Source organism: Cervus canadensis, chromosome 6, assembly GCF_019320065.1.
Source record: "Cervus canadensis isolate Bull #8, Minnesota chromosome 6, ASM1932006v1, whole genome shotgun sequence".
NCBI classification, from domain to species: domain Eukaryota; kingdom Metazoa; phylum Chordata; class Mammalia; order Artiodactyla; family Cervidae; genus Cervus; species Cervus canadensis.
Window position 1 is genome coordinate 12,575,032 of NC_057391.1, and position 14,329 is coordinate 12,589,360.

The following is a 14,329-nucleotide window of genomic DNA, read 5'->3' on the forward strand; positions in this document are numbered from 1 at the left end:
ACCAATGGCCTGGGTACCCTATAATCTGCATGCCCACCCCCCCTGCAGTATTTGTCTCATCTCATGACCTCTTTGATGGTCCTGGGATATGCAAGGCACCCTCCCACCTCAGGACCTTTGCACTTGCTGTTCTCTGAGCAACATTCATCTCCCAGATAGTGTCAGACAGTGTCACCATCAAGACCTTGCTCAAATGTTAACTTCCCAGAGATGTATCCCCTGACCACTTTCTCTGAACCATATCCACTCTCTCCTGGCATTTGTCTCTTCTTATTTTTAACATTGGCACATTTATCTTCCAAGATGCTGGATATGATTATTTTGTTTATGGTCTGTCTGTCCTCCCACTGGACTCCTTGAGCTCAGGAATTTTTGTGATTTGCTTACTGCAGTATCCCTAGCACCTGGAACATGGCCTGACACCCAATAGGAACTAGATGAGTATGTGTCATGTGGGTGAATACATGCCTGTGTGCATTCTTCAAGACAGAAAGGGTCTGCAGCATTCATCAAAGTCTCAGAAGGGTTACCCATCCACAAATGGTACCCATGCTCTCCCACTTGGGACCACGTTGACCAACGAGATTTAACCTTCTAAAGGGGCAGATGACACCACTTAGCCAGTTGTTGTTGGGCCTATAGTTGTTTTCCTGAAATTAATAAGGGAAGCCTTGATTTATCCATTAGTTTTCTGTGAAGTGGGCTAGGATGACTCAGTCTCCCTGCCAGTCCATCTCACCATAGCAAGAGGTGGCCAGACTCTGTCTATGATGCCTCTGTTCATAAGCAGTAGCCCCTAGAACCTGGCTCTTCCCACCACCAAGTCCTAGCTAATGTGGAAACATCCGGGCTTCCCAGGTGGTGCTAGTGGTAAAGAACCTGCTTGCCAATGCACAAGACATAAAAGTTGTGGGTTTGATCCCTGGGTTGGGAAGATCCCCTGGAGGAGGGCATGGCAACTCACTCCAGTATTCTTGCCTGGAGAATCCCTTGGAAAGAGGAACCTGGTGGGCTATGGTCTATAGGGTCGCAAAGAGTCAGACACAACAGAAGCGACTTAGCATGCACAGGCATGGAAACATCCCAAAGGGAAAAGACTGTGTTTCCTTTTTTAGGACCAGATACTAAGAAGAAGCTCTATACAGTCAGCGAAAACAAGACTGGGAGCTGACTGTGGCTCAGATCATGAACTCCTTATTGCCAAATTCAGAATTAAATTGAAGAAAGTAGGGAAAACCACTAGACTATTCAGGTATGACCTAAATCAAATCCCTTGTGATTATACAGTGGAAGTGAAAAATAGGTTTAAGGGACTAGATCTTAGACAGAGTGCCTGATGAACTATGGACGGAGGTTCATGACATTGTACAGGAGACAGGGATCAAGACCATCCCCACGGAAAAGAAATGCAAAAAAGCAAAATGGCTGCCTGAGGAGGCCTTACAAATAGCTGTGAATAGAAGAGAAGCGAAAAGCAAAGGAGAAAAGGAAAGATATTCCCATTTGAATGCAGAGTTCCAAAGAATAGCAAGGAGAGATAAGAAAGCCTTCCTCAGAATGCAAAGAAATAGAGGAAAACAACAGAATGGGAAAGACTAGAGATCTCTTCAAGAAAATTAGAGATACCAAGGGAACATTTCATGCAAAGATGGGCTCGATAAAGGACAGAAATGGTATGGACCTAACAGAAGCAGGAGATATTAAGAAGAGGTGGCAAGAATACACAGAAGAACTGTACAAAAAAGATCTTCACGACCCAGATAATCACGATGGTATGTTCATTCACCTAGAGCCAGACATCCTGGAATGTGAAGTCAAGTGGGCCTTAGAAAGCATCACTAGGACCAAAGCTAGTGGAGGTGATAGAATTCCAGTTAGCTATTTCAACTCCTGAAAGATGATGCTGTGAAACTGTTGCACTCAATATACCAGCAAATTTGGAAAACTCAACAGTGGCCACAGGACTGGAAAAGGTCAGTTTTCATTCCAATCCCAAAGAAAGGCAATGCCAAAGAATGCTTGAACTACCGCACAATTGCACTCATCTCACATACTAGTAAAGTAATGCTCAAAATTCTCCAAGCCTGGCTTCAGCAATATGTGAACCATGAACTTCCAGATGTTCAAACTGGTTTTAGAAAAGGCAGAGGAATCAGAGATCAAATTGCCAACATCCGCTGGATCATTGAAAAAGCAAGAGTTCCAGAAAAACATCTATTTCTGCTTTATTGACTATGCCAAAGCCTTTGATGGTGTGGATCACAATAAACTGTGGAAAATTCTGAAAGAGATGGGAATACCAGACCACCTGACCCACCTCTTGAGAAACCTGTATGCAGGTCAGGAAGCAACAGTTAGAACTGGACATGGAACAACTGACTGGTTCCAAATAGGAAAAGGAGTACGTCAAGGCTGTATATTGTCACCCTGCTTATTTGACTTATATGCAGAGTACATCATGAGAAACGCTGGGCTGGAAGAAGCACAAGCTGGAATCAAGATTGCCGGGAGAAATATCAATAACCTCAGATATGCAGATGACACCACCCCTTATGGCAGAAAGTGAAGAGGAACTAAAAAGCCTCTTGATGAAAGTGAAAGAGGAGAGTGAAAAAGTTGGCTTAAAGCTCAACATTCAGAAAACTAAGATCATGGCATCTGGTCCCATCACTTCATGGCAAATAGATGGGGAGACAGTGGAAACAGTGTCAGACTTTATTTTTTTGGGCTCCCAAATCACTGCAGATGGTGATTGCAGCCATGAAATTAAAAGACACTTACTCCTTGGAAGGAAAGTTATGACCAACCTAGATAGCATATTGAAAAGCAGAGACATTACTTTGCCAACAAAGGTCCGTCCAGTCAAGGCTATGGTTTTTCCAGTGGTCATGTATGGATGTGAGAGTTGGACTGTGAAGAAAGCTGAGCGCCGAAGAATTGATGCTTTTGAACCGCGGTGTTGGAGAAAACTCTTGAGAGTCCCTTGGACTGCAGGAGATCCAACCAGTCCATCCTAAAGGAGATCAGTTCTGGGTGTTCTTTGGAAGGACTGATGCTGAAGCTGAAACGCCAATACTTTGGCCATCTCATGCAAAGAGTTGACTCATTGGAAAAGACCGTGATGCTGGGAGGGATTGGGGGTGGGAGAAGGGGACAACAGAGGATGAGATGGCTGGATGGCATCACTGACTCGATGGGCATGAGTTTGAGTAAACTCCGGGAGTTGGTGATGGACAGGGAGGCCTTGCGCGCTGCGATTCATGGGGTCGCAGAGTCGGACACGACTGAGCAATTGAACTGAACTGAACTAAGAACACTCCACTCAAGCAGCCCTGGGTTCAAGCTCCATCTCTGTCACTTGTTGGTTGTGTGACCAAAGACAAATTACTTAACCGCTCTGTTTGCTTTAAAAATGATTTTGTAAGAACAGGAACAAAATCTGGGGGGATTTGATGCGATAGTGCATGTAAGTGTTTGGTCCAGATGATCATGAGCGTGGAGCTTGGTGAAGCAGGGCGTTTTAAACCAAGCATGTCACAGATATAAAATGCCCACTACGTGACAGGTGTTATGCTAAGGACTGGGGAGAAGAAATGGGGTAAGTGCTGTCTTGTGTAAATTAGCTTCTCTGATGGTACAGACAGAGTGAGAGTGAGTGAGAATGAAGTCGCTCAGTCGTGTCAGACTCTTTGCGACCCCATGGACTGTAGCCTACCAGGCTCCTCCATCCATGGAATTTTCCAAGCAAGAGTATTGGAGTGGGTTGCCATTTCCTTCTCCAGGGGATCTTCCCGACCCAGCAATCGAACCCGGGTCTCCCACATTGCAGGCAGATGCTTTACCGTCTCAGCCACCAGGGAAGCTACGATGGTACAGATAGAGGGGCATCAAACGGCCTGTTTCTGACTCGCTCAGCAGGGCTGTGGGTGGCCTGTGCCTGACAGTCTCCCCATCTCTAACCACGTGGCACTTACATTCCAGAGACAGAGAAGAATTGTCATCAGGTCGTACGGGTTTATTAACTGTGAGAAAACACAGGATTCTTTGGGGGAATATCAGAACAACAGGGAAGGAGCAGGTTTGAATCTGAGGGGTCAGAGTTACTTCTTTGTGAGTCACTTTGTGAGAACCTGACTGTGGAAACCTAAGGAGCAGCAGCCAGGACCCTACATTTCTCCTCTCCCGTACCCCCAGGACATTTGAGCTTGTTTTCCAGAGGGGCGGTTTAGGAGGGTATCCTTAGGCTGCTGGAGAAGATTCTTGAGAGAGCAAGGAGATCAAACCAGTCAATCCTAAAGGAAATCAACCCTGAAGATTCACTGGAAGGACTGATGCTGAAGCTCCAATTCTTGGCCACTTGATGGGAAGAGCTGGCTCATTGAAAAAGACCCTGATGCTGGGAAAGCTTGAAGGCAAAAGCAGAATGGGGTGACAGAAGATGAGATGGTTAGATAGCTTCACCAACTCAATGGACATGAATTTAAGCAAATTCTGGAGCCAGCTGGAGGACAGAGGAGCCTGGTGTGCTGCAGCAGTCCACGGGGTCGCAGAGGTGGACACGACTTAGCAACTGAACAATCACCACCTAAGGCTGAAGCTCTGAGGCCCTGCCCTCTGGGCACTTACACATGCACCCTCTAGTGGTCACAACGCAGGTAGGCGCCAGGCTGCATGGGCCCTGGAAATCCAAGGACAAGGGGACTGACTGTCACCATCCTTCCCTTCCTGATACTATTGCTATTGAGACATGGTCTTCCTGGAATGAGGGATAATTCTGGGACCTCATGTCATTGAGCTTTGGTTACCATCTGTTGCACGATTCCTATTTCCATCTTACAGTTGAGAACCCCAAGGCTTATAGAGCCGAGGGAGGTTAAGCAGGATCAGTGCTGAACTCAGGCCTACCACACTCTGGTTTCCGTGCTCTTCAGGTGTCATCTAGCTGGTACCTAAAGGCACCCCACCCCGAATGCCTCATCTCTGGGTGAGCAGAAGGCAAACTCTGTCCAAATTACTGCTCAGGGAAGGAGGCAGACTTCCCCAGAGAGGTTACTATTTCAGTCTTTCCTTGGCCTGAGGCCCCAAACACAGACCTGACATCCCTCAGGGTGCTCCCCCAGGAACCCTTCAGAAAGGGATGTCCTGGTACCTCAGGGAGGAATTGGGGAATGGAGGGGGAAGGAGACATGGTTTGACTCCAGGGGTAGGTGTTGAGCATTTGTGGAAGCCCTGAGGGGTAATCTGTCTGCTTGCTGTCCTTTCCCTTTTGCTTCCCTTCACATATACCCCTTCCCCCAAACGGGCTGGGTTGAAATCCAGCCTCTGCCACTAAATATAAGCTTGTACAAGTTACTTTAGGTCTTTGTGCCTCGGTGTCCTTAACTATAAGTTAATGGTTAATAACCATGCCTACCCCCAAAATGCTGTTACATGGAGTCTAGGGCCTTACCCCACGATGCAGGTGCAATGGACCACAGTTTGAAAAGCAGTGTCCTCAAGGATATGCTCTGGCAACACAGACCCACATCACTTCCTTGCTGTTAGGGTGAGTGCACATACCCGTTGATGCCTCCGTGGTGTTAGCATTTTAGCACTTTGAAGACTATCTTCATGTCAATGATTAATTCCTGTTCCTCAGTTTCCTCACCTGTGAAATGGAGGTAATAGTATCTATCGGGGCTTTTGTGAGAATGACTAAGATCTTTGTAACGCTTGAAACATGGTCTTGCCCACAGTAAGTGCAAGCTATTATTGTAATCCACAGCCAAATCAGCGGATACCCTGATGAAACACTTTAAATTTCTCCCCCTATTTTAAGACGCACTAATTTCCCCAGGGGCCAGAAGTGACTGAAAAGAGGCCTCAAGGTCCGTCGTCCTCTCGGTGTTGCTTACACTGGTGTTTTGTTCACTTGTGAAAATTCACCCTGTTTGCTTGTGATCTGTAACTTTACATGCACTTATTTCATAGGGTCTTCGTGGTCCCGTGAAGAACGCAGGACAGGCATCATCATCTCCGTTTTTCAAACAAGAAAATGAGGCCAAGACAGCTACTCTGTTTTGGCTAACGCAGAAGGGGATGCGGGTGAGGAAGCTTCTAAGTCCGGCCCTCCATTCGCCAGAGTAACCGCCTCTCCCAGAGGGCGCAGAGTGAACAGTACCTGGTCCAGGTAAAGCTCAGCAAAGGCTTGAGCCCATTCAGCAAACACTGCCCTTCCCCCAGCGCACACTTAAGTCGGGGCGGCCCAGGGGACTTGCATTGCTGCTGCCTCACAAGGCCAGCCCCACACGTGGGAACCCCCGAGCGAGACCCGCGCGCCGGCGCCCCCTTCGCCCCCGTGGGGGAATGGCGCCCAGCCCCGGGCCAATGAGAGTAGCGGAATTTATTTCATTCAGTGTGGGGCCGGGCTCTTGCCCGGAAAGGGGCGGGGCGCCACGCCGGGGGCGGTGCCGCCGCGCGCCCGGGAGAGGGCGGCGCCCGCCCCGTGGCCCGGCCAATCGGCGCCGCGCCCGGAGAGGGAGGGGGGACCAGGCCTTTTTTCCCTCCGCGCGGGGCCAATCCCGACTTTACAAGCTTGAACTTTTGCCACCCTCGGACGAGAGTGCGCGCCCGAGGAGGTACCCCGCCGCGCCGGCTCCAGGGGCAAGAGCGGCCTTAACCCTTCCCGCGCCAGGCGGTCCGCTGCTGCCACCGCGCCCCCACCAGCTTGCGCGGGATCAGAAGGGATCTGGGCCCCCAACCCACCCCTATTTCCATGGTGAAATGTCGCTGGGGAAATCACGAGCCCTACCCACATCCCTCTTTGTGGTGCAGAGAATAAACTGGGGAAGGAAAGGGGGTGGAGGAGTCACCCAGCCTCGAGGGGGCCCGGACGGCTGGCGGCCCGCCTAGCTCTGAGGGAAAGACTTGGCGACCGAGAGGAGCCCGAGAGAAGACATTCCCCGCCTCCACCCCACCGTCCGTAACTCCCTACCTCGAGCAAGCCTAGAGTCCCTCTGCGAGAGGTATCCCACGCCTCCCGTCTGACCCGGCGGACTACCCCCGACTTTGAGCAGGGGATGTGGAAACCTCGTGCTATCACGTTAGATCCCGCCACCCCAACAAATCAGCCGCCCCCTACTGCCAAAAAACGTAAGCCAGGAAAGCACACACGCACACCCATTTTTATTAGCCTTCCCTGGGATGGGGGTTTGTACCAATTCTAAAGTGCAACGTGTGTTTGAAGTTTGTGCACAAGCCAAGGAGAGGCAAAGCGCCCCGTTTGCGTCCGAGTCTCAGTGGGTCCACCAAGCTCTCGCGCAGCCTGGCTGCCCGTGGTTTGTGTAACCGTGTGTGTGAGTGTGCGCGCGCGCGCGCTCGCATCCGTGCCCGCGGCGCACGCGAGCCAGAGAGCCGGCCGTGGGCGCTGTCAGGCCCTAGGCGAGGGAGGGGGGTGGTGCTGGGGCAAGCGTGGGGCGGGGGCCGGGGCTCGGCCCGCCCCGGGAGCCGGCCCCTTGGAGCCTCGGGCCCTGCAATGGGACGTGTTCTCCTTTAAGAGTTAAGAAACTTGAAACCTTGTTTGCGCAACAATCAGCGCCGCGGAGCCGCCAAAGTGTCTAGACTGGCATATGATGGGAGGCAGCCAATGACTCCGCGGCGCTCCTCCGGGGGCCCTCAGTGTGCGTTTGAGGAGAACAAAAAAGAGAGAGAGAGAGCCGAGTGGGGGAGCGAGCGAGGGAGTCGAGCCGAGAGAAAGAGCCGCCGGGCGCTGCCTCGCCAGACCTCGCCGGGACTGCGGGGCCACCGGGAGGCACTTTTTGTGGAGGGGGAGGGGGGCGACCTCTGCAGCCGCAGCGTCCTGGGCGTCCGAGTGCAGCGTGGGGCGGGCTATGACCTCTGCCTCGGTGGATTGCATTTTAATTAAGGATTCCCAGCAGCTCTTTGGGATTTTTACAGTTTCCACTCATGTGTTGACACCGCGTTCAGGAGAAATTCGCTCCAAGTGCATCTAGCGCCTGGGACCTGAGACAGAGTTGGCCTTTCGTGCATGCAATTCCAGGGATTTTGGTTTTGTTTAGGGTTCTTTTTCTTTCTTTCCTTTTTTTTTTTTTTTCTTTTTGCAGGGAGTAAGAAGGAAGCCGAGGGTATCATCAACAAGCCTGCCTTTCGGATCCTGCAGGAAAAACCCATATAGTGAAGCGCTTGGGTTTTAAACGCAGGGCTTTCCAGACACATTTGGGGAGTTCAACTCGAGCGCTTTGTGCTCATGGACCAGCCGCGCAACTTTTGAAGGCTCGCCGGCCCATGCGGGGTCTTTCTGGCGGCGCGCCGCCTGCAGTCCCTCTAAAGCGCCGGGGCTGGAGTTGCTGAGCCTCCCGGCCGCCGGGGTCCATGTAGCCGCGGGCCGGGCGCGGACTGCGGATCGGCGTGCGCGCGTTCCCCGCCGTCCAGCCCCGGCGAGCTCCCTCATGTTGCAGCCCTGCGGTGCCCCTTCGACGACAGGCTGTGCGCGGTTTGCACGGCGCCCGGCGGCAGAGCTTCATGTGGGGCTGCGGCCCGCGCAGCCGGCGCCTCGCTGAGGAAACGGACCCCCGGTAACCGGAGACCGCCTCCCCCCCCTCCCCCGGCGCCAAAGGATATCGTATGTTCAGGTCCAAACGCTCGGGGCTGGTGCGGCGACTTTGGCGAAGTCGTGTGGTCCCCGACCGGGAGGAAGGCGGCGGCGGCGGCGGCGGTGGTGGTGGTGGCGGCGACGAGGATGGGAGCGTGGGCAGCCGAGCTGAGCCGGCCGCGCGGGCACGAGAAGGCGGAGGCTGCGGCCGCCCCGAAGTCCGCCCGGTAGCCCTGCGGCGGCCCCGGGACGCGGTGGGACAGCGAGGCGCCCAGGGCGCTGGGAGACGCCGGCGCTCAGGGGGCCCCCCGAGGCCCATGTCCGAGCCGGGGGCCGGCTCTGGGGGCTCCTCGCTGGACGTGGGGGAGCCGGGAGGCCAGGGCTGGCTGCCCGAAAGTGACTGCGAGACGGTGACCTGCTGTCTCTTCTCGGAGCGGGACGCCGCTGGAGCTCCCCGAGAAGCCGGCGAACCCCTGGTCGGGGCGGCCCAGGAGCCAGAGGGCGGCGGGCGGAGTCGCGAAGCCCGCTCGCGGCTGCTGCTGCTGGAGCAGGAACTCAAGACGGTCACGTACTCGCTGCTGAAGCGGCTCAAGGAGCGCTCGCTGGACACGCTGCTGGAGGCGGTGGAGTCCCGCGGCGGCGTGCCGGGCGGCTGCGTGCTGGTGCCGCGCGCCGACCTCCGCCTGGGCGGCCAGCCCGCGCCGCCGCAGCTGCTGCTCGGCCGCCTCTTCCGCTGGCCCGACCTGCAGCACGCCGTGGAGCTCAAGCCCCTGTGCGGCTGCCACAGCTTTGCAGCCGCCGCCGACGGCCCCACCGTGTGCTGCAACCCCTACCACTTCAGCCGGCTCTGCGGGCCAGGTGAGCGCGCCGCGCCCGGCGGGTCCTCGCTGTTCCCCTCCAGCCACCTTCTGTGGCCTTCTCTCTCCCCTTGACACTCGGGTGGGAGGGCGAAGCTGCGGGTGTTCCCCGGGGTGCCCCGGAGCGTGGGAGTTCCCAGTGGAGGCGCCTCACCCTGGCAGGAAAACCAGGTAGTGGGGATGTGGGCGCACACATCAAATGGCAACTTCATCTTAAGGCTTCAGCAAACAGACTGGCGCGCTGCCGTCCATGGGGTCGCAAAGAGTCGGACACGACTTGGCGACTGAACAAACTCAGAAAGGTGCATATTTCACTTTTCTCTGTGCGGCTTCAGGGACTTAAGGTAGACCCCAACTTTGTAGACGGTGGGAGAGAAGGGCAGGTCTAGGAGAGGCCAAAGACACCCCCCCCCCCCAATTCATTTACCCCTAGTCCGAGCAGTGGCCTGAGGCATTTGTGTGCATATGCCTATATGTATGGTATACTTTGTCGGATCCAAGTAGATGCAAGTTGTAAATTCTGGTGTAGACAGCTCATGACTGGGGTCAAAGTTGTTCGTAAATTGCCCCACTTGTTCCTGTCTATACTTTGGAGCAAAGCTTTTGCAGGGTAACCTTTCTCAGAGTGAAGACCACCGTCTTGTTCTGATTGTTGCCAGCATCCCTTGAGTGTCAAATGCCAGGGCCTACTGTCATCATCCTCAATTCTGTGTCCAGCTTTTCTAGAGAATCAAGAGTCCTGGAGGTGTGTAGGTAGGGAAGGAAGCAGGTACCTTAGAGAACCGCTCCCCTTCTTTGTTCTGTTCCTGGGATTTTCTGCACACGTGATCTACCCAGTCCTGCTTACCTGAGCAGGCTCTGGATGCTGGAGCAGAGGTGAGGACAGATGGAGACTCCTGCATCCTCACCCCCTTCCCCTATAGAGGGATCACACATTTTAGCCTGTAGCATCTTCTGGGTGTATGCATCTTAGCTGGCATGGCGGGGATTAGGGGAGGGGAGAGGGGTGTTTTGCAGGGGTGTTGGGTCTGGGCAGGCCCTGAATTCTTCCAGTCTGGCCCTTCTGGGGAGAGACAACACCCAGCCTGAGGGCATTTAAGAGGGTCAGATCACACAGGCCTCCTGACTCCCAGTGTGGAAGGGAAGGGCGGGGCTAGAAGCATGGATACATCCCAGGTGTCTTGTTTATGTCTGGGGTGGTGGCTGGAGGGGAAGGCCGGTGCTTCAGCGGTGGTTCCTGAAGAGAGAACACTGGAGGGGGCTGGGGAGAAGCAGCGTTGATCTGACTGCCCGCTCCCCGTTCAGTCATTCCAGGCGGGATTCTCAGGGGCTTGGGCCGTCCCTTGTGTGTGGCCCACTGCGGGCCTTTTGTGTTCCTTGTTCCTCTCTGACAGCTTCCCCTGGAAGTGGATTTTCCCACTTTTCCTCTCTGACTCCTCCCTGCCTCTGAGGAGTACGACCTAATTGTGGTTGCCCTGTTCCTGGTCCCCCTTTTTTTTTAGTGGGAGAGAATTGGTGGGGTTCCCTCTGCTCTTTCAGAAGGCCCCGCTGGGCATTTTCTTTCTCACCACATCAGTCTGCTAAGGGGTATTTGTTGAGCACTTACTCTCTGCCAGGGACCACGCTGGGTGATGTAGTGGGGAGAGTGGAAATATGAGTAGGATCCATGCCCTCAAGAAACAGAATCTTTGGGTAGGGGTTGGAGGAGAGCTGGGACAGAGATGGGGGAGGTAGGGCCAGGCCAGGGCGTCTGGGGTGTGCTTGTAACAGGGGCACCTCTAGGAACCTTGCAGGATGGGTGGTAAAGGGAGATGAGTATTGAAGGGTAGGAGGAGGGGGCCTGCTGAGAGTCAAGGTGCCAGGCAAGTTCAGGTGCGTGGGTGGGAAGAGATGGGATGAAAAGATTGGAGACAGGCAGGACCCACCCTGCCCACACTTTTTGGATAAGTCAGCTTGGGTCTTGGTTTGAATTTGGTGAACTTGAGCAGTTTTAAGTTAAAGGGGAAACTGCAGTGGAATGGTTCTGACCCATAGACCTGGTCCTAGGCTCTGTCCTGCCAGTATGACAGCTTGACCTTGGAGGGGGAGTAATCTCACCTCTCTGTCTCCCTGTGGGTCAGTGGGGTTGGCTCTAGAAAATTCTCGACATCGAGTTCCAGACTCAGCACCGGCACTTGACTCCTCTCCTTGTCCCGGAAGGAGGCGCTGTTGCGGGGGCTATGCCTGTTCTCCGGCTTCTTCACTAGCTCAGCGCTGCGCCCCGCCCCGCTTCCCCCCATTCAAGCCACCCCAGGGGCGTTTGGGAGGACTGGTGGTCTAAGAAGAGTGTCCTATAGGCGCCAGATTGACCGTTTTGCTTCATCCTCTACCCGATGGCTTAGGCCACCAGGACTGAGAACTGGGGGTCTGAGGGGGGCGTGCGGTGCTCTTTGCTGCCCACCCCACCCCCGCCTCCTGGCCGCCAGCCTGACTCCCTAAGCTGGGCGGGTGCATAGCTGGAGCTCAGCCGTGCGCGTCCTGATAAGGAGACTGCTCCTTCCAGGCCTCTGGGGGAGAGGGCTGGGCACCGGGGCAGGCAGACAGACTGACAGATCTCACACACAGCAGACGCACAGAGAGTAGGCTGGAATACTCAGCAGGCCAAGTGAGGGACACCCACCGCACCCCAGGGCCCCCTAGCAGAGGGATCCCTAGTGACAGGCGGCCCCTTTCTGGGCAATGTGGCTCCCTGCTGCTCCGAGCAAGCGCTGCTCCCTCCTTCAGCGTGCTTTGGGGCATTGGGGTCGGTTTTCTTTGGGCCTCTTTTCTCATCTGTAAAGTGAGGGGGCAAACAGCATCCCTAAGGTCCAAGGGGCAGATTCCAGGTTACACAGGCCTGCCCTCTCCCCCGTGCTTGTCTCAGAAAGTGGGGTCCCCCATACCTAGCTCTGCCCTGGGCTTCCTGCTCCCGTGGGACGCGAGCCCTGGCCTTCCCTCCCTCTGGTGTATCTTTCTGTCCCAGGAAAAGCCAGTTTGCCGAGCTTGGTGCCTATGTGGACGGAAATGTGGAGAAATACTTTAATCACAGTTCTAACCTGTGTTTATAGAGCTCCTTTCTCCTGAAAGTATCCATTAACTTTGGAATAAATCTCCTGCTCTTTGCTTCACCACTTTTTTTTTCTGTAATTATATTCAGTAAATTACTATTATCCAAATTGCGCCAGGGAAAGAGACAGAGCTAGGGAGAGAACTTCTAAACGACTGGAGGAGGCCGCCTAGGAAAACACAGGGTTCCCAGGCCAGGACTATAGGAATTAGAATGGGCTAGAAAGTTTTCCTTTTATTTGGCCTGGCATTATCCCTTTGAAATGAGATCAATTTCAAGTTGGGCTTCCCGGCCCCCGCCCCGCCCCTCTGGCGGCCCCTCGGCCTGCCCGCCCTGCTCCTCGGAGCTCCTCCTTGGAGGTGAGGAAGGGGTGATAATGTGCAGTTTGCCTCTTGCTGGCGCCAGCCGGCCGCGCTGTTTATCTGGCTGCCGGGGGAATCTGGGCAATTAGGCTCCGCCGGCCTTAAAGCGCCAAGAGCTTCTTTTCGTCATCTCCCACCCCAGGGCTTGGGGTTGATCCCTCAGGTTCTGGGGGTGGAGGGGACAGTCACCCGGGAGGCCACTCCTCCGGAGGGTGAAAACTGGGAGGCCCAGGGAGGCACGTGAACCTTTCCTAAGAAGATGCTAGGCTGCACAGATGGGGTGGAAGGTAACGGCTCCAGTTGAAACCTTACCAGGCAGTGGGAGAGGCTGTGAACTCTTCTGGCTTTGCAGTTAGGGTCTAGATCCCAAAGGCTCAGTACCCCCTGGGGGCTAACCAGAGGCTTGTCTGGGCTGAGCTGAGCTGACCTGAACTGGGCTGAGCGTTAGCCTTCTGATACACTCGGCCCCTGGCTGACTGCTCTCACTTCTGAAGGAAGTTGGAAGAGATTCCTGAAGTTAATGTCTGAAGCTGGCTGTCTGCAGAGGCTGGAGTTTCTGATCTCTTTCTCTCTCTCCCCTCCCCCACTTCCTCCCTCCCTCCCTCCCTCCTGCCCATGATCATTTCTTTCCAAGGGGCCTGTAGAGCCCTAAGAGAGCTCCCCTTGAAGTTTAGAGCACAAAAGTTATTATTTGGAAATCAGCACAAGTTTTCTAAGTACTAAGGTAGCTTCTAAGAGGGGCGTGTGGACAGAGGGCCTGGAGGCACTTTACACTTCCTCTTCGGACCTTCTCTCCCACCTGAGTTCTTGACCTGGGGCTCCATCCTCCCAGATCCTTGCAGGGAGGGTGGATGTGTTGGAGTTGCCAGTGAGAGGTTTGTGTATAGCAGCAGTTTCGTGCATAGCAGCATTTATTCCCTAAGAGCCAAAAAGTGGAAACAACCGAATGTCCATTGGCTCACAGATAGATAAACAAATTGTGGTATAGCCATCCAGTGGAATAGTATTCAGCCATAAATAAGAATGAAGTATGAGAGAAGGACAGCGTGGTTGAGCCTGGAAACCAGTATGCTAAGTGAAGGAAGCCAGATACAAAAGTCCTCATGTTACAGGAAGCCGTTGGTGTGAAACATCCAGAATAGGCAAACCCATGAGAATAAAAAGTAGATTTGTGGTTGCCTGAGGTTTAGGGATTGGGAGGAATGAATGACTGTGAATGGGGCAGGGTTCCTTTTGGGGTGATGAAAGTGTTCTGTAATTAGGTGGTGGTGTTGGTCTCACAACTCTGAATATACTAAGAACCACTGAATTGTATATTTTAAAAGAGTGGATCTTAGGGTATGTGAATGATACCTGTTTTTTGTTTTTTTTTTTAAAGTAACTTGGTGTTGGCCCTTTGTTTAGTTCAAGTAGAATGACATTGGCCTTCCTGTGT

At 53.9% G+C, this 14,329-nt stretch overlaps 1 protein-coding gene and 1 long non-coding RNA gene across 3 annotated transcripts in view; both read left to right on the plus strand.

Moving 5' to 3' along the window:
• LOC122443069 overlaps positions 1-7,236 on the plus strand; it is a 117,928-nt gene extending 110,692 nt beyond the window's left edge. For both annotated transcript variants that reach the window (XR_006269891.1, XR_006269892.1), the window contains exon 8: positions 5,971-7,236. This is a non-coding gene — a long non-coding RNA (uncharacterized LOC122443069). The remainder of the gene's footprint in view (positions 1-5,970) is intronic.
• Positions 7,237-7,553: 317 nt separating this feature from the next.
• Positions 7,554-14,329, plus strand: part of SMAD6 (SMAD family member 6) — a 76,467-nt gene continuing 69,691 nt past the window's right edge. Inside the window, exon 1 of the mRNA XM_043470876.1 lies at positions 7,554-9,448. Coding sequence (XP_043326811.1) covers positions 8,623-9,448 — 826 coding nt within the window. The 5' untranslated portion in view covers positions 7,554-8,622. The remainder of the gene's footprint in view (positions 9,449-14,329) is intronic.